Consider the following 19,504-nt stretch of genomic DNA (forward strand, 5'->3'; position numbering starts at 1 on the left):
TTTGATTTTTTTCTTTCGTGCAGGGACTTTGCCCTGGTCGGCTGCTCACCGTGCCCTGTGGCCTGCCAGTGTACATCGTGCATGTCTTGCAAGGTCCGTTGAGTCACAGAAATGTACATTTCTATTCACCGTAGACATGTCGGCCATTACAACAGCCAGAACATGACATAGACGATGCATTTGTCGGCTGTTTTCTTTTTGGTAACAATACTATCGTCGTCAACGTCTCAGACAGCGTTACATGGGTAAGTGCAAGGATTCTATGTCAATTTTTGTAATCTACTTCATATTCTTCGGTAGTACTAGAGTTACATTTTTGTGAGCATATTCCCAGTCTTGTGTAGTCTTCGGTAAAAAGTGAAACTGTATAAAAGCCGTGTATTACTGTTCTCTAGCTCCCATTAGGTAGTATGCGGTCTCTTCGGAACTTCAAGCGTGTGGTCAGTGAAAATGTTAGTCTAGTTTCAGTAAAAAAGGCCTCCCAAGTTAGTAAATTACATAAATTACACAATTCGACTCAGCACTATAGTTTAATTTTCTATTATGTTGGTGTAGTTTTACAACGTTTCAGTGGAAATGTGCCTTCCAAACATTTAAGTGTCGGGAATTCGGCTGAAATATTGACTTAAGGAATGATACGTACTTTATTGATAGATTAAGCACTAAACTGTGGTTTCCTGTCCGTTCAAGCCCACCTGGCAGCGTATGCGGCTCTCAGTGTTGCCCCGGGTGGGACCGAGTTGGCGACACCTGTAGGGGTGAGTGTGACGACAGACTGTCGCGCGGCGTTCTGTTTATATATAGATAGTCCTGTTTATAGTACTGGATGAAGACTGGCTTAAACTTCACCCAAACTTGTGCAAATTCTTTTTATCCCCTTGACTGTTAAGGTCCGCGTACAAAATGAGCATTTAGTTATAAGGCAAGCACATGGGCATGCTACAAGCATGCTGAACGCATACGTGTAGGAAGACATTGTTTTCAATTTTTGCCTCCCTTTAGGATCGCCTTCCTATAAGATCATTACATTTAACTTATAATTTGTGTTGTCCCTTATTTCAGCCAATTGCTACAACCCATGTATACACGGCACATGTGTATACACCAACGTCTGTGAGTGTGAGCCTGGCTGGGCAGGAGGAGATTGTAGTCAGGGTAAGATGTCTCTTAACGATGCTTAGATGCTTTCAAACAAGGAAAGAAATTTGCAGGACAGATTTTTTGCGGCTTCCTACAGTAGTCACTTTGTTAAGAGGAAGACTTCCTCTTTAAATGAAAAGTTTCGATCAAGGAATACGGATCCTCTTTAAGAACAAAAAACTAATAATGGTTATTGTCTTCCTGAAACTTGAGCTGTACTTTGTCACCGAATCCCACCCTCAATTCATTCATAGACAGTACCATGTGTGGTAAGAAATACATTGCAGATAACAAAGGATAATACCTAGACATCGATCAAAGAAATGCCTACGAAATATTTTAACATAAAGTTACAGAACTCTATCATAGAGTCCTGTCCTGTACTACTACCCAAGATAGCCTGGCAGACAAAAAACAAAGATACACAAAACGTATGTGCCCCTTTTTTCCCTCGGTGATGACAACAAGCCATTCAAAGTGAATACACAGCTACTGATGAAATTGTATAAAAAGTAGAAATGTTTAGAATAAGACGTTTGTTATAAATTCTGGCCTGAAGGCTAATAGCAAGTTACCAGACAAGCTAAAACAATGAAGTAAGAACAAATCAATATAAAATGATGATGATATAAAATATGACTAATATCCAAATCCTAACTCCAAATATTACCTGATCTTAAATCTCGACACTTTCCTCAGACATTGACGAATGTCTTTACGAGTATGACGACTGTGACTATAACTGTGAGAACAGCGAGGGCTCCTACTCTTGCTCCTGTGACGACGGCTTCCAGCTCATAGGTTCTACCGACTGCGTCCCCTCTACCACTGCCAACATCGGCAGTACAACGGCGAAGAGCACAGAGATTGCTTCACAAGATGTCACTGTCACACCATCAACGCTAGACACGACAACAGCACAACCAGCACAGAAAACCACCTGGACCACGGATAACAGTTTACATACAAGCTTCACAGTCACAGCCACAACACCAACCTCATCCCGCTGCTACCACCCATGTGTACACGGCACCTGTGTGGACACGAACATCTGCCAGTGTGAGCCTGGCTGGGAAGGAGAAGACTGTAGTCAAGGTAAGATGGTTCTTCAGTAACAACCCTCCTGTAGATTTCTTATCTTTTTGTATAAATTAATCATGTATCAAATGTGCTACTTGCTATTTCAGCACATTGCTACCACCCATGTGTGCACGGCACCTGCGTAGACATAAACGTCTGCGATTGTGATCCAGGGTGGGAAGGACACGATTGCAGTTATGGTAAGATGTTTCTTTGATAATCTAAAGCAAGCAAAGAAATTAGCAGAGAAGAGGTTTCCTGATTTCCTGATTACAGAAAGACTTTCTCTTTATATGAAAAATATTATTTCCCATTCAGATGAAAACAATTGAATGTATTTTACATTCCTGAAACCTGATCCGCTCAATGGACGCACCTTCCATTGTCAAATATTGCTTATACTTTGTATGGTAAGAAGAAGGTCATAGATATTTGCAAAGTTTTCGATCAAAGAAATGACAATAGAGTAATACGATGATGATGACAAATTTGTTAGAGTCTTTCCAAAATTGTATTGTAAGTTACACACACAATCAATTAGGGCGGTGACCTTGCTGTGACCTTGCTGTGACCGACAATTTGACTATTCCACTACAATTTGAATAATTTTTCGCTTTGTGTTTATCAGTTCTCTTTGCAGTCATACTTTCACATTCTAAATTATATTTGAATTATGAAGTCAAGGGTTATAACACGAATTCAATTTAGGTCGCAGCGAGATTACAGTGCGATCGCCGTCTAGTGAAATGATGGCACCGCAAAAATAGTAAAAAATCTGAACTAGTTTTCTCGAAACTTTCCTCAGACATTGACGAGTGTCATTACGGCACCCACGCTTGTGATCACAACTGCCATAACAACCATGGCTCCTACACATGTTCCTGCAACGACGGTTTCCAACTCATCGATTCTACTGACTGCGTCCCCTCTACAACTTCCACCATCACGGTCAAGACTCCACAGAGGACCACAGGGAGTGTATCACACAGTGCCACAGCTGGAGCATCAACTGTGGATAAGACAACAAGAAGACCACTTCAGAGAATCACTAGTGCTACAGGTAGCAGTTTACACGCAAGTTCCACCGACACAGCAACAACAACAATAACAACAGCCCATATGGGAATGCATTGCTACAACCCGTGTATACATGGTACATGTGTGGACACGAACGTCTGCCAGTGTGAGCCTGGCTGGGAAGGAGAAGATTGTAGTCAAGGTAGGATGTTTTTTGATTAGCAACCTTTCAATATGTTTCTACGTATCCTATCTAAATCTACCTTGTGTTTACTGTGTTACTTGCTATTTCAGCCCATTGCTACAACCCATGTGAACACGGCACCTGTGGAGACACGAACGTCTGCGAGTGTAATATTGGGTGGGCAGGAGGAGACTGTAGTCAAGGTTAGATTTTTCTTAACAATGCTGTAACGCAAGTAAGCAAATAAGTTAGCAGAAGGTTTCCAGTTTCCCTCCAGGTAGAAGTTATTGAAGATGAAGTCATAAAATACTAACGTTATATCTTGAATAGTTTGGTTTATAAACAGATAACAAGACTGCCGCATATACATTTTCTCGACAGACATTGACGAGTGCTGGTTCGAGACCCACGCCTGTGATCACAACTGTGAGAACAACGAAGGCTCCTACACATGCTCCTGTTACAGCGGATTCAAACTCGTCGATTCTACACAGTGTGTCATCCCTACAACAGAGAGTGTTTCACACGGAACTACCGACAGGCCATCAACTGTGGACAAGACAACAAATGTTACACCGCAAGCGCAAATTACAACTACAAAACGTCAACTGAAGACCACAGAAATTGCCGATGCAAGAACATCAACTGTGGACAAGACAACGACAAATACGGCCAAAATTTCTACCACACGGCCACAGAGGACCGCTAAATCTGTCACAACACCAACTATGGACAGGACAACAGCGCAGCAAGTACAGAGTACCGCCAGGACCACGGCTAGCGGTTTTCACACAAGTTCCACTGTCAGAACATCACATGTGGACAGGACAACCGCAGAACAACCACAAAGGACCACAGCTACTGGTTTACATACAACTTCCACAGCCACAACACCCACTAACGACAAGACATCAGCACCATTTTCACAGACTGACACCGAGACCACAGCTGACAGTTTAGACAGAACATCAACAACCGACATTACAACAGCACAACCATTACAGACAACTACTTTAAAAGCTACAACAACAACATCGACAGCCGACAGTACAACGGCCCAACCTTCAGAGAGAACCATCGGGACCACAACTAGCCGTTTATATACAGCTTTGACAGATACAACAACAGCATCAAGAGCCGATGTCATAACTACCACAATGCAACCACTGAGGACCCCAGATACTGTCACTGCAAGAACATCGATTGAGGATAGGACTACAGAAAAAACACCACTGAGAACCGCCAGAACTACAACTAGCGGTTTGCATACAAGGTCCACGGCCACAGCAACAATTGTGGACAGAACAACAGCTAATCCTCCACAGACCTCCGAGACCACAGCTAGCAGTTTACATACTAATGCCGCAACAACAACAGTCGACATCACAACAGCAAGACAACCACTGAGGACAACAAGCACTGCCACGGTCATAGCTTCAACTTTAGACAGTACAACAGCCCAGCCTACACAACTTACAACAACTAACGGTTTACATACACGTTCCACAGACACTCCCACCTTTAGAACATTAAATGTGGACAGTATAACAGCACAAACTTCACAGAGGACCTCCAGGTCCACAGCCAGCGGTTTACATACAAGCTCCACATCCACAACATCAACTGTGAGCAAGACAACAGCAAAGATATCACAAGAGACCACAGTTAGTGGTTCACATACACATTCTACAGCCATGACAACAACTGCCGACATAATTACTGCAAGACGTACACAGGGACCTAAAGACACTGCCACGGCGAGAACATCAACTTTGGCTAGAACAACACAACTACCACAGAGAACCACCGGGACCGCAGCTCGCCATTTACCTACAACCTCCACAACCAAAACAACAGCCGACATTACAACGGCTAGTCGACCACTGATCATTTCAGAAACTGCCACTGCCACTGTAGACGGGACGACAGCAAAACTTCTACAGAGGACCACCAGGGCCACAGCTAGTGGTTTTCCGACGAGCACTGCAGCCAGCACATCGACAGCCGACATTACAACAGCAAGACGTCCACAGAGGACCACCGACACTGCAGCATCGATATTGGACAGGACAACAACACAACCACCACAGAGAACCACCAAGACCACAGAAAGAGGTTTCCACTCAAGTACCACGGCCAAGACTACACCGACGGCGAACATTCCAACCATATTACGATCACTGAGGACCATAGAAACTACCAATGCCAGATCAACTATGGACTGGACAACATCACAGCCGACAAGGACCAAACCGAGTAGTTTACAGACAACTTCTGCAGATATGCCAACGACAACAGCCGATGTTACAACAGCTAGACAACAATTAAGGAACACTGATACTACCACTGTCAGAACATCAACCGTTGACAGAACAACGACACAGCAAACAAGGACAACTGCCATAAAATCAACTGGCGATGTTACAATAGCAATAAATCCACTGAGGACCACCACAGAAAGTGTCACTTCCAGCAGACCATCAACTGCGGACAGAACAATGGCACAACCTCCACAGAGGACCACAGCTAGCGTTTTACACCCAAGCCCCACAGACATAGCCACAACATCAACTGTGCGCAGGACAGCAACAGACCCCAGCACTGCACAGAGTACCACAGAAACTGTCACTTCAAGAACATCAACTGTAGACAGGACAACAACACAACCTCCACAAAGTACCACAGCTAGCGATTTACACACAAGCCCAGCAGGCACAATTACAACATCAACTGTGCACAGGACAGAAACAGACCCCACACGTGCACAGGACACCACGAGGACCACAGAAACTATCAATTCAAGAACATCAACTGTAGACAGGACAACAACACAACCTCCACAGACAACCACAGCTAGCGGTGTACACACAAGTTTCGCAGACACAACAATGCCACCAGCCGCCATTACAACAGCACAGACAACCACCAGTACCACAGCCAGCAGTTTACAGGCAAGCTCATCTGGGACGACTGCCAACTTAACAACAGCAACACAACCACCGATGACCACTCAAGGTATTGGTAAGTACTCATTCTACTGACGCATATCTGTATGCTTTGTATTTCTAAATGGGCTTACAGTTGCAGAGTAAAATAGTTCTACCATTCCGCTGCTACATACGTCTCTCTCTCTCTCTCTCTCTCTCTCTCTCTCTCTCTCTCTCTCTCTCTCTCTCTGTGTGTGTGTGCGCGCGCGTGTGAGTGTGTGTTTGATAGCGGACAAATTCTAAAAGGTCAGTATATGCATTTTATTTCGCAGGTCAGCAGCATTGCAGATTCGTGCGCTGTTCAAGCATCGACCTAACCTTACCCGAAGATCAAAACCATGTTCTAGTCGACTTCAGCAACTACATCGCTGCTGTTGACGCCGATTCAAATCAAGTCACACCAGAAGTGGACAACGTCATGTCTCAGAATGTTACCTACCCGACTACAAAGTACGAAGTTGGTCCGGACGAAGAGCCACCATACCTCTTCCCAACTGTTACGTTTAGGGCCTGCAACGATACATGTGAAGTTAGCGTGATTCTCCAGGGTATGTTGGTATCTGTAATGTCATTGTATGAGCATTTAAGCAATATTAATTTTTGTATTTTCCTATGTAGTATTGCAGATTGACATTGATAGGAATACATGGATATTGGAAAACTATCCGAATATCAAAAGGTTACATCACTTTAATCTCCAAGCAGATCTAACGGCTGCAAAGACCGTATCCAACGTGTTTTTATTGGGTTGCAATAAAAACTCCATTTGCTAGTTGGATACGCTCTTTGCAACCGTTAGATCTGCTTGAAAATTAATATCACTACACCTCGGTGTTATCTCAGTTGTAGAGCCAGGAAAAGCTGTAAGCAAGGAACCGATCTAACCGGTATTGAGCAATGGAAATTCATATGTACTTTGATCCCTAATTTGCAAAGTGAATCATGGTTGTAAAGCAAATTTTGATAACGACTTCATTTCCCCCATCATACCTGTCCAGACAACACCGCACCACGCGTAGTAAGCTGCTCAACAACAGATCAGAATCTCCAGGGAGGCAGCTGTCGTGACGTCATGCTCCATGACTACTACAGCAGCAGCACGATAGCGTCCTGGTTTCGGGACAACGTCGGGATTAGAGAAGAACGATGCACGCGAACTATAATTGATAGCATTGCAATTGGCGAAACAGCAACTACTACCTGTTACACAACGGACATGACGGGGAATCGCTCCCTTGGTTGTGACATCAACTTCCACTGCATGAAGCACGGTGAGATATCTCTAAACCCTAAAAAAGGAGTCCTCTTATGTGTCAATAAGCTATGGTAACCATAAAGCTGAACTTTTGAGCTTTCATTTCTTATCCTGCACGTAAGTGAGTAACATGTAAGAAGCGATAGCTAGATCTAATATTGACGACTTTATGTATTTGTTTTTCGAATTCAACATCATGTAGAATGCCCGACTCTCCGGCCACCAGAGTTTGGGGCGATTGTCTGCCACGAAGATGGTCTAATGGTGAGGTGCGCGCTCTTCTGTAAGGAGGGAAAAATCCACAACAGGCAAAACATCTTTACCTGCGACATGGCCGACGCTTCAGCAACATGGACAGGCGCGATGGTTGATGATGACATAATCTGCCGTGAGTTGCATTGGATTTTTAAGATCAGTTTTGTACTTTGCAGCATTGAAGTAGACTAAATGTACATTTGGTGTTGTTTACCTGATTAAGGAGAATAGCATCGATATACTGCTTGCTGGTGACATCCATCTAAGAGTTTCGATCTTCTCGATGATTATCGGTTAAACTCTAACCTATCTTTGAGCTATAATGATCAATATATTAATCGTGTTTATGTTTAGCTGTAGTCGTTGTTCTTCTGTCCTTGCCGACGATGACTTCAATGAATGAAGACCTTTCTTGTACATTCGTGCCCCGTGGGGCTAGATACAGGTCGTTCAACATAAACCTAACTAACATGTGAGTTACATATACAGTGAAATATGTATAGTACATAGTTTAAATAATAATGTCACAAGGGGTACGGTGTGGCCTCCGAAGGCTCTGCTACAGGTTTCATGCATCATGTTTGATATGCCATACTAACAAAAAAAAAACTTTTAACATATTCATTCGTGTTGCGAGGAACCAACAAATTTTGTGTGCTTTATGTCAACAGAAGACAGAAGTCGGGCACGGGAGAGGTTCACTTTCACCGAGTCATGTGACCCTGATGACGTGGATTTCCACCTGTCAATCAAGCAAACTTTATCAACGAGGGAAAGCCATGAGCTGTGTGAGGACTTGTCAATCGCTGACTGTGAAATCACCGTCTCTTGCGGAAATTCTACTTCTAGTCCAGATGACTAGCTGAAAAGAATTGTCAAAAAACACCAAATTTGGCTCACACATGATTTAATGTAATTTTAAGAAATCTAGATGTGGAGCGATGTGGATTTCTACCTAGGAGTAATTTTCTGGCATTATTTTACTATTCATAACTAAATGTGTATATTTCGGGATTGTGTGCAATGACAGTGCCAAATTTCACATTTCCGACAACAAGGTCGACCCTAGTCAAAGGCCTACAGGCACCTTCAAAAAGATTGATCGTGCTATGAGCAACTCTGTCTCATCCAGTTAGAGAACGGACCTTGAACTCGACTAAAATTCGTTCCCTCATTCAAAATGATTATTCTTAAGAGGGTTTGGATAGAAATATAAGACGCTTGAATAAAGGTGATAAAATGCAACACACATTGTACCTCGTTTTTACGATTTGTTCATGCAAAGAATATTTGAATGAGATGAAGTGTTACGATCTGATTATCCCTAATCTACTACATTCAATCGACACCACATGAATACACTTGCCTCGGTGACGTATTGATCCGAGTGCATTATTCTCAAGAGACGAATCATGAAACACCACCACAGATTATCTGACAGTTATTTGAGGGGGTGTCTATTCGAATATTCTAGATCCACCATTGCTAGGCAACGGCAACTCTAGGCAGACAGACCTTAGAAAATGAGGAAATACATCTTAACCATTATTCCTCCTTTAGTGCCCTCTACGCAAAATCCCGACAGCGGGCCAGGACGGTACACGGTATTCCCCGGGAGAGTCAGACTTAGGGTATGACGTACCCCCTGTATGTGTACAGTCTCCGCGCCAGGTGTCAGTGTTACACTACACTGTTTAACATGCAACACAACACCAGAACAAACACATGTGTTTACACTGCACTCTAGCGGCAGGCCACAGCCAGTTTACATGTCGTTGCGCAACCCCTAATGAGCCATCTCTGATTCTATGCACTTCATACAAATGCTTGCGGTGTTCGTTTACTTCAACAACAATTACGTCACACTGGCTAGAAGATAGATATGCACCACTGGAGGAAGTAGCAGTATACACGACAACTCTAGGCTACACGACACACTGACAACGACCTCTCAATCGCGGCTGGACTTGATTCAGTTCAAGGAAGACACATTTCCTTGCAGTAGATCGAGAAATCACTACTGACACCATGACGAAGGCTTGTTTCTGCATTGTTTACTATGTCGTATCCCTTGTTGTGATCGTGGCCGTTGAGAACACGATGGCGCTGACTGGGTGAGTAGATTATGTTGAGTTTTTGCGATCTGTTCTCAGTCGTCTATAGTATGCGTGTGCATAAACACCGTGCATTGCTGTTCTCTAGCTAACGCTTAATACTTTATGTTCCCCCCGAAAGTGTGTAGTCACTCAAACAGTTGGTCTAGTGTTTAGTGTTTACAACATTCAAGGGAACTAAAGTGAATAATGACGTAAGACCTGAAACCTACTTAATTGAAAGATTTTGTACTAAACTATGTTCGTTCCAGCCCAACTGGCAGCGTATGCGGCTCCCAGTGTTGCACCGGGTGGGACCAAGTTGGCGACACCTGCCAAGGTAAGTCTGACAATGGACTGTACATGTCATGAAGTTTTGTTTACGTGTAAACAAGTCTTTTCAAAGTAAGGAGTCAAGACTGGATAAAATCTTTCACACTTCATTTTTATCCCTTTCACTGTTAATGTCAGAACTTCAATGTAGAATATAATTTGCCGTGACACGGGTACGTACACACGCTCTATAGAACCCGCGGTACTTACATGTGTAAACTGACCATTATGTGTCAAGATTTGTCATCTAGAATTAAAATGGCAAATACATGGAAATACCACCTTGTCCAAACATGAATACATATTTTCAGTATGCCTTATTGACACAAGTATAAACATCTGTAACGTTGTTTTGTTGTTGTTTTCGTTGCCTGTCTTTATATGAAATCATACAGCTATTACAAATGACTTTTGTTACTCCTTATTTCAGCCCACTGCTACTTCCCATGTGAACACGGCACCTGTGTCGACACGAACATCTGCGATTGTGACCCTGGCTGGGAAGGCCATCAGTGTGAAAACGGTAATGCTTCCTTTATGTTATTAGTTTAAATGGATTAACCAGGATTGCAGTAATGGCAATATGTTTTTGTAACAATGCATTATTTCGCGTTTCCCACGTTTGAGGAAATTTGTTGGTAAGATGGTGAGGCTTTCTTGTAAGAACAAAAACGTTGACCCCTTGATGTGGAAACAGGTGCTTTAAGAGCGAGCTGTGTTCTGAGAGGAAGACTTCCTTATTTTCAACACATTTCAAAACATGCCCTTTGAGGAAACTATTGGGTTAAAGAATGAGGCTTACTTGTAAGAACAAAAACCTTAACTCTTGCATGTGGAAACAGGTGTTTCAAGGTCCGCATTAAGACGGATCTCTGTTCTCAGAGGAAGACTTCCTTATTCACAAAGCATTTCAAAACATGCCCTTTGAGGAAACTATTGGGTTAAAGAATGAGGCTTTTCTTAAGAACAAAAACCTAGGCTCTTTGATGCGAAAGTCTTCCTTCTACAGTCCTTCCTAATACTTTCATAACGTTTTGATGACAGTATAGCCCACACTCACCTTAGATTTTGTCATAAGAAGCAGTTTACTTTATGGATTCTGCTTTTAGTGATTATGACACTTTTCATGGTTAGAGAAACTAGTAGCATAGACATTCATCGAAGAAATGATTAATGAAATATCACCGAAGCAGTGTCACAAATCTCAAAATATCATTCTATCAATGACCATTACGCAAAAAATATAGATACAACTGTCCTATAAGAGGGAAATAAACTTCTTTGCAAAACAGGCATGCCTAGCTTATTCTGTATTGCTCCATCATGACAGAAAAATTGTTACCCTCCCTGCTGATGACAATGCTACACGTAATATTTAGTGTCATCGGTATATAATAATCAACCGACACGCTCAATAAAGTCTAATTTGACACCATTACAGACGTAGATGAGTGCTGGTACCACACCCACATCTGTCACCACAACTGTCAGAACCACGATGGCTGCTACACATGTTCCTGTGACGACGGCTTCCAGCTCATCAACTCCACACACTGTGTTCCCTCTACAACTGCCAACATCGACATTACAACAGCGACAGCTCCACAGACGGCCACGAAGAGTAACTTACTCTGTGTTACTGCCACAACATCAACTATGGACAGGACAACAGCAAGAACCACCAGGCCCACAGCTAGCGGTTTACAGACGAGCACCACAACAGCCGGCATGAAAACAGCAATACGACCACTGAAGACCACCCCGGCTACCGGTAGGCACTCATTCAATCGACTTGAAATTCTACAGGAGCAGATCTCTTCAGAATTGTCATTACATTTCGGTGCATCTTTCACCCCCCCCAAAAAAAAACAACAAACATGAATGTGTGGTGAACCCCTCTGTTGGAACTCCATTCTCGCCAAAACGTCTACTGTAAAAATGTCCCGATTAGTTGCGTTGCGATGAAGATTGAATGTCATGTTAACGTTTTGCTACATTTGTAATGGAATAAAAATAAATTTCCTTTCTTATCTTAAGGGCACGGGGTTCGATCCATATATCGAAAGCCCATTGGAAAGTTAAAAGAAACTATAATTTTTCCTGACATAAACTGAACAGTTACTGAGATGGCTAAATATCACGCGTATGCTGACATCTTCTGTGTATTACAGTTGCAGATGGAGGGGCAAACCACCACATGGTCGACATGGCGATTGGGGCGGGAGTCACAGTGGCCCTGGTACTCCTGTTCATCTCCCTCGGGGTTTTCATCCGGTACAAGAAGAAGAATACATCATCCTACCAACAGGAGATGCTCTCGTACCATCCACCACACCCTCGCGGTTCCCTGCCCGGCTACACAGACACGCAGTGGAGAAATCCAGTCTACGAAAACCTGCACGAAGAACGTCCCAAAATGCAAACCCCGCCGCCCCCGTACTGTGAAGCTGCGGAGGGCTTCGCCACTTTACCCGAAATGTCCAAGGGTGGAATAACGCATGCGAATGTTGTAAGCGTTGGAATCGGCGGCGTGTCGGTATTAGGTACCATCCCTGAGTCTAAAGAGTTGCCTCCACCCTGTGAAGCCCCCCTCTCAATGGAGACACGGCACGTTGGCGACTTCGCTGCGACCCAGCGATTTGACAGCGCGATCAAAGAATTTCATCGATAAAAAACGAATCATTTCATGCTTTGTGTGTTTTGTTGCACGTGTAAGTTTGTATTATGGTCGCGTCATAAAGCAAAGGTTAACACAAATCCAGCTTAAGAAGCAGCAACACCGCCAACATGCCCATGGCCAGTGAGCTAGGGGCTTAACTTGATACACGTCGACGATAAAAAAGAACCACTGGTGGAAGACTAGGGTTATGAACAACTGAAGAAGGTTCCTGGCAATGAGTATGAGAGCTTGAAGCGCTGGTGAAGTGTAGATTGCAATGTTCGCTAGTCGTCATATCCGCATCATAGCTTAGAGTGGTTGTGTGTATCGTAGTCAGATATAGATATTCCCATAGAATAAACAGTCCATATCAATTAGGTGAAATCTTACGTGACACAGCAGACGAAGAAATTGTATACTCATCATTTTGTTAATAATTGTTTTGATGCACGAAGTGTGACTATATAACTGACACAATAAAGATCTGAATGGATTTCGCATTGTTCTCGTGTTCTTTTAAAACACCCTATTAAATTGTGAAAACATAGGTTCTTGCTTTTTTTGTAAGAGGAACAATATTACTTGACATGAACCAACGCCGCGTTATTGAGTGAAGTGTTAACCTCCATTCCTAAAATAGTTTTTTTTATATAATCTGTTTGCATTTGTTACAGACAACGAAAGACTACTATCATAATGGCAATACGCCGTTCTATGAACAACATGTCTGTTACTCGAAATTTCCATGTTTTAACGAATAAGATCAATACAACGCGGATATGCTCTAGCTGAATAGCATGGCATCTATTCAGCCTTCAAAATAGACCAATAGGCAATGGCACAGCAACCACTCAAGGGCCTAGGAAAATCGTCACAGTCTACCTAGAACGGTGACTATGATAAAGAAGGACTCATAGAATATATTGATTGCTTGGAAAAATTATGTAAAAGACAGCCAAAACGTGGCCACAATGGTTTGTAAATCTTTCATCTATGCAGACATGCCCACTAGTACCGTAGGTTATCGTTGTCAACAGTTACAAATTTCGTGGTACACTTGTCTCTTTCTCGGAACTGTGTTTTGGTACAAGGCTGTCAATACCACACGGGTAACTCAACACCTGTTTTGCTGACTTGATGCGGGCTGTGAACTCTCACTTGTGTTGAGTGTACACAATGGTGTCTTTCACTGAGGTGGTGTTGCATTGAAAAGAGCCGTCATGGAAGACACGGTTGATTACCAGAACACAAAGACGCGAAGGTGTCAGGTAAACAGGGGCTGGTCAAAAACTAACGTCAGAATGATTGACATTTACTTCCTCCAGACACAGGTAAGAGCGAGTTAACGGGTAAAAATAGCAAGTTGGAAAAACCCAGTGACGCAGTCAGAAATGGAGAGCGCGTTGTAACTTGTCCGGTTTGATCGGTAGATAGTTTGAACGGTACATGGGGAAAACTCCAGGGAATGAGTATGAGAGCCTAAAGCGCCTGGTAGAAAAGTGTAGACTACAAAAGTTATTTAGCTTTTTGTTATACGAGCAATTATGTTAGCGGTTGTCCGTATACTAGTCAACTTAGGATATTTCCATTAAAAAAAAAGAAACAAACAATAAGCAGTACGTATAGCATGGATGACATAGTAGACGAAGGGACGGATCCAATCGAAGCTATCAGATCTGCCCAAGAATTTCAGGCGCCCTGCGCGACGGCACGTATTTTCAACCAAGCAAACATTGGCCTGGTCAACCAAACTCTTTTCGATAAGTGTTGGGTTCTTTTGACGGGGTGACATATTGAATAGTCTGCAGTCGCATACAAAGGCCACACGGTAAGAGGAAACGTATGAAACGCCTTTCTCCCCATTCGTTGATACTCTGGCAGTGGGCCAGGTCTAGCCTCTACCAGTCTCTGCGGGTCGCTGGGAAAATAGTAGAAATTGGCCAAATAGAGTCCATTGTATGAAGGGAGTCGGCTACGGAGAAAGGGTCCAATAGGCAACCCTAAATGCGGATGGGAATGTTATCCTCCATGGCCAAAGTCCCCCGGCAAATGTTCTTTCTATTTCCGACGCGGTTAGTCTGGTAGAGACTAGGCCAGGTCAGTAAGGGCATTTCCCACCGTAGCCATAAAGGTGAATGACGTACCCCTGTATTTACTCAGTCCATCCGCCAGGTGTCAGTCCTACACAAAACTCCTCAACCTGCAACACAACACCACTACTCCAAACAAAACCGCATTCACCACCCTCTACACCCGCGGGCCATAACTTCTCCACACGTCGTTGGTAACCATCAATGGGGCCTTGTTGATCTTTTACACACCACACAAGAGCTTGTGGTGTTCAGTTACTTCGAGGACAAATTACATCGCTCCGGCTGAGTGGAGCTTCTGCGCCGCATGAGGAAGTAACCGTGTACACTCGCGGCCACACAAAACACAGGCAAACACCTCCCAGTCGCGGTTGGACTGTATTCCGGTCTAGGAGGACATTTTTCCTTGTAGAAGAGGGAGAGATAGCGACATCATGAAGATGGACGGCCTCTGTGCTGTTTACTGTGTCGTTCTCATTGCCATCGTCGCCGTTGAGGACACGATGGCGCTGTCTGGGTGAGTTTACGTGTACAATGTTGTGGAGTGCTCTCTCGGAGTGCCTTGTGTACAGTAGTATTTGCTACGTGTCTCTAAAACCATGTGTTGCTGTTCTCTAGCTACTAGGTACTAAGTGGTATCCCTAGAACTCCAACCGTGTGGTCAGTGAAAAAGGACAAGGTAGCGTTAACTGTGCATATCGTACTATTTAAGTGTCGGTAAGTTGGCCGATAGCATGCCATAGAAACTGAAGCGTACTTTATTGATAGATTCTGTACTAAACCGCTGTCTAATGTTCCAGCCCACCAGGCAGTGTATGCGGCAGTCAGTGTTGCCTTGGGTGGGACCAAGTTGGTGACACCTGCATGGGTAAGTCTCACAATTTCCTGTCACGCAGTATTGTTTATGTGTAAGCAAGCCTGTTTACAGAACGGGTTCAAGACTGGGTTAAACCCCAACATACCATTCCTATTTCTGTCTATCTTTTTCGACCAATTCCTCTTGTATTTATGTACTACGTATATGCATCTGCCATTCGTTTAGCTTCGAACTAACAGCCAATATGCACGTAACGTGTTGCTCCTTACTTCAGCCCATTGCTACCACCCATGTGAACACGGCACCTGTGTGGACACAAACGTCTGCCGGTGTGATCCTGGTTGGGGAGGAGGGGACTGTAGTCACGGTAAGAAATTTCTTACGGTCACTTAACACTTTCAAGCAAGCGAAGACATGAGCAAAGGTTCCGGGTTTCTATAGGGGGAAACGTCTTCAAGAGGAAGTTTTCCTTCTTGACGCGGAGTCTTTATTTGAGGGGCATTGTCTCCCTTCAAGAACAATAAAGCCTTTTGAACCGCAGTGAGGAAGTCTTCCTGAAACCAGTTACGTTGTTTTGTTGTGTTGCTAGACGTTCTAGATGGCAGTTAAAAGCCAACTTCCCCTTTATTGGACGCTTTGTCTCTGGACACCCTATCCTTTGTCAAATATCATTCTGCACTTGATAATAAAATTCAAAGTACTATGCATGGTCAAACGAACATGAAAGGGCGCAAAGTACATCTAATCTTGTTACGAGGACATCTCTAATTCAACCATACCGTGATTTAAGAAATGTAGGCAGTGAAGTAAATAACCTGGCCGTAAAAGACGAACAGACGATGTACCTACTTTGTTCTCCATTATGACAGAAAATAATATCTAGATAGACGAACAGTCACGGATGGAATTGTTGAGTACTGCAATACTCAACCAGCCTTTGTTTGAAAAAAAAACAACACTTTCCCCAGATATCGACGAGTGCTGGTACGAGACTCACATCTGTCATCACAACTGTCATAACCACGAGGGTTGCTACACGTGTTCCTGTGACGACGGCTTCCAGCTCATCAATTCTACACACTGTGTCAACTCTACCACTGCCAACATGAGCAGTACGACCACGGAGATGGCCTCACTCTGCACCACTGCCGCAACATCAACTGTGGCGAACCCACAACAGAGAAGCACCAGGGCCACAGCTAGCGGTTTACGCACAACTCCCACAGCCCCAACAACGACAACAGCCACCACTACAACAGCACAACAAACACAGAAGACCAGCGCGAACACAGGTAGCGGTTTACGCACAACAACTACAGCCAACATTACAACATCAAGACCACCACAGAGAACCACTAGGACCACAGCTAGCGGCTTGCATCCTCGTTCGACAGATACGACAACATCGACAACAACTGCAGACGACATTACAACATCAAGACCACCACGGAGAACTACTAGGACCACAGCTAGCGGTTTGCATCCTCGTTCGACAGCTACAACAACAGCGACAACAACTACAGCCGACGATACAACAGCAGAACGGCCACAGAGAACCACAGCTTTACCGACAACTTCAACAGGCGCAACATCAACAGCCGACATAACAACGGCAAGACGGCGACTCAGGACCACCAGGGCTACGACACTGCGTGTCACTGGTCCTATTGTGCACGACCATAACAGAAGCCTAGGTAAGAGCTATAGAATAAAGTTTCTCCGTCAGCACTCAGTCTTGTTTAGGGTCTATCCCTGTAAAAAAAGTTCCAAACCCATCGGAAGATTTTTGTTATATTGCCACAAATGTTTAAGCACTGTTTGTTGACCCTCACAGTACGGGGTCTGTAACGACTTAACCTATAATTTTTTTAAATACATTTTTTCCCTTTGTTTACCATCAACTCTTCAGCTATAATGAACTAACAGTCATTATCATCCAAGACAACGAACAAATGCATTGGTTTTTGTTAGTCAGTGTTACCATATGTTTGCAAAGTTACTGAGATGTTTGTTGACTGAATGTAGCACACATGTTAACGTCCTCTGTACCTTACAGCTCCGCGGGGAGGGACAGACCACCAAAACGTCGACGCGGTGATCGGGGTGGCAGTCGGCGCGGTGGCGCTGGTCCTCCTACTCAGCTCCATCGGCATATTCATATTCTGCAAGAGGAGGGGGAAGGCAACATCACGCCAACAACAACAGCTTTTCTCAAACCTCTCACCGCATCCTCGCAGTTCCCTACCCGGCTACACGGACACGCACTGGCGAAACCCCGCTTACGAGAACATGTACGAAGAGATTCCCGACACGCGAAGCCCACCGCCCCCGTACGAGGTAACAGAAGGCTGTGGGGCTACGGGGGGCTTCGCGGATTTAGCCGTAATGTCCAAGGGTAGACTTACAGATACGAATAACGTAGGCGTTGCAGGCGTTGGTATGCCGTTGGCAGGTACCATCCCTGCAGTTCCGAGTAAGGCTAAAGAGAACTTTTCCCCACTTCGTAACTTGCATGTCGATATGCAGAAAGAACGTCTTCCAGAAGACCACGGGTATGAGCCACTGAAGAAGGTTCCTGGCAATGAGTATGAGAGCTTAAAGCGATGGTAGAGAGTTTATAAAAGTGTAACGTGTCGTCATATCAGCAGTTTTTGATCGGCTGTCTGTATCGTAGTCAAATGTATGGTTTTTCATAGAAAAATGTAACAAGCAGTCTTTATTCCTCATGTGACGTGCTAGACAAAGAAACTGTGAAACACATTATTTCATGTTTGTGTGTTTTGTTTTTGCTCACAAAGTTAAGCTATGAATGGCACAACAAAAAAAATGAATGAACTCTTTATTGTTCCCGTGTTCTGTGATAAATAAACACCATTCCACTCTCCTGTAAAACGTTTCTTGCTTTTATGTAAGGGAGACAATCTTACTTAACGAAGCTACACCACGTCACAGAGAAAGAATTAACTTTTGTGCCTCAACTACAACGAGTAACAACAAGAGAAGACAACTTTGGTAATACAAATGTATGTTGTCCATTCGACAGTTATCTGGGCTTGGTGCATAGCTGCATGGGAACGCCTATATTTTTGTGAAATGTATTCAATATACAATACCTGCATAGTAAAGTATCTATTCAGTCTCGACGAGAGACCAGGTCAAACCATTATTTGATATACTTTCCATTCAAGGGACACAGTAAACGTACATGTAGAATGGTGACCACCAAATACAGGATTTTTTTCTGCTTCGTTAAATCGGGAAAATTAACAAAGGGACACCAAAAACGACGCCTCAATAGTCAGCTTATCCTACAGGTAAGCAGACACGATCAGTTGTACAAGTTTGACCGTAGGTTGCCGTCGTCAACAGTTACCAACTTCGTGGTAATTTTTTTTCTCTTTCTCGGAACTGTGTTGTGTTCTAGTGCAAGGCTTTCAATACCACAGGAGAGACATGACACTTGTTTTTTTGACTAGCCGAGGCTTTGTTTGTGTAGCGTATCTGTGTTCTCTCGCGGGGACAGTATTTTATTCCAAAGCGTAGTCATGAAATACTCGGTTCATGACCCGAGCACAAAGACAAGAAGGTGTCACG

The 19,504-nt window shown here is 43.8% G+C and overlaps 3 protein-coding genes across 5 annotated transcripts; all 3 read left to right on the forward strand.

The window, feature by feature from the left end:
* The first annotated feature begins 241 nt into the window (after positions 1-241).
* On the forward strand, positions 242-6,110 carry LOC136448582 (mucin-2-like). The gene is made up of 9 exons (XM_066448567.1): positions 242-245; positions 691-758; positions 1,063-1,155; positions 1,863-2,235; positions 2,328-2,420; positions 3,026-3,439; positions 3,532-3,624; positions 3,803-5,769; positions 6,003-6,110. The coding sequence occupies exons 1-9, from the start codon at positions 242-244 to the stop codon at positions 6,108-6,110; spliced, it is 3,213 nt and encodes a 1,070-aa protein (XP_066304664.1).
* LOC136430477 (uncharacterized) lies at positions 6,088-9,163 on the forward strand. The gene is made up of 5 exons (XM_066421142.1): positions 6,088-6,442; positions 6,681-6,956; positions 7,407-7,679; positions 7,866-8,051; positions 8,590-9,163. Exons 1-5 carry the CDS (start codon positions 6,310-6,312, stop codon positions 8,778-8,780), a joined length of 1,059 nt encoding a protein of 352 aa, XP_066277239.1. The 5' UTR covers positions 6,088-6,309; the 3' UTR covers positions 8,781-9,163.
* A 473-nt stretch (positions 9,164-9,636) lies between these two features.
* LOC136430460 (uncharacterized) lies at positions 9,637-18,750 on the forward strand. Of its 3 annotated transcripts, none has more exons than XM_066421129.1 (5): positions 9,637-10,032; positions 10,284-10,351; positions 10,775-10,867; positions 11,786-12,115; positions 12,516-13,496. In XM_066421129.1, the coding sequence occupies exons 1-5, from the start codon at positions 9,947-9,949 to the stop codon at positions 13,013-13,015; spliced, it is 1,077 nt and encodes a 358-aa protein (XP_066277226.1). In that variant the 5' UTR covers positions 9,637-9,946; the 3' UTR covers positions 13,016-13,496. The 3 variants fall into 3 exon arrangements, with proteins under 3 accessions (XP_066277226.1, XP_066277208.1, XP_066277217.1); XM_066421111.1 differs by lacking the exons at positions 10,775-10,867; positions 11,786-12,115; positions 12,516-13,496 and adding exons at positions 16,185-16,277; positions 16,879-17,604; positions 17,967-18,750 and having other exon boundaries at positions 9,672-10,032; XM_066421120.1 differs by lacking the exons at positions 9,637-10,032; positions 10,284-10,351; positions 10,775-10,867; positions 11,786-12,115; positions 12,516-13,496 and adding exons at positions 15,356-15,610; positions 15,894-15,961; positions 16,185-16,277; positions 16,879-17,604; positions 17,967-18,750.
* The last annotated feature ends 754 nt before the right edge of the window (positions 18,751-19,504 follow it).

The sequence above is a fragment of the Branchiostoma lanceolatum genome, chromosome 1, assembly GCF_035083965.1.
Source record: "Branchiostoma lanceolatum isolate klBraLanc5 chromosome 1, klBraLanc5.hap2, whole genome shotgun sequence".
In the NCBI taxonomy this organism is placed as follows: Eukaryota; Metazoa; Chordata; class Leptocardii; order Amphioxiformes; family Branchiostomatidae; genus Branchiostoma; species Branchiostoma lanceolatum.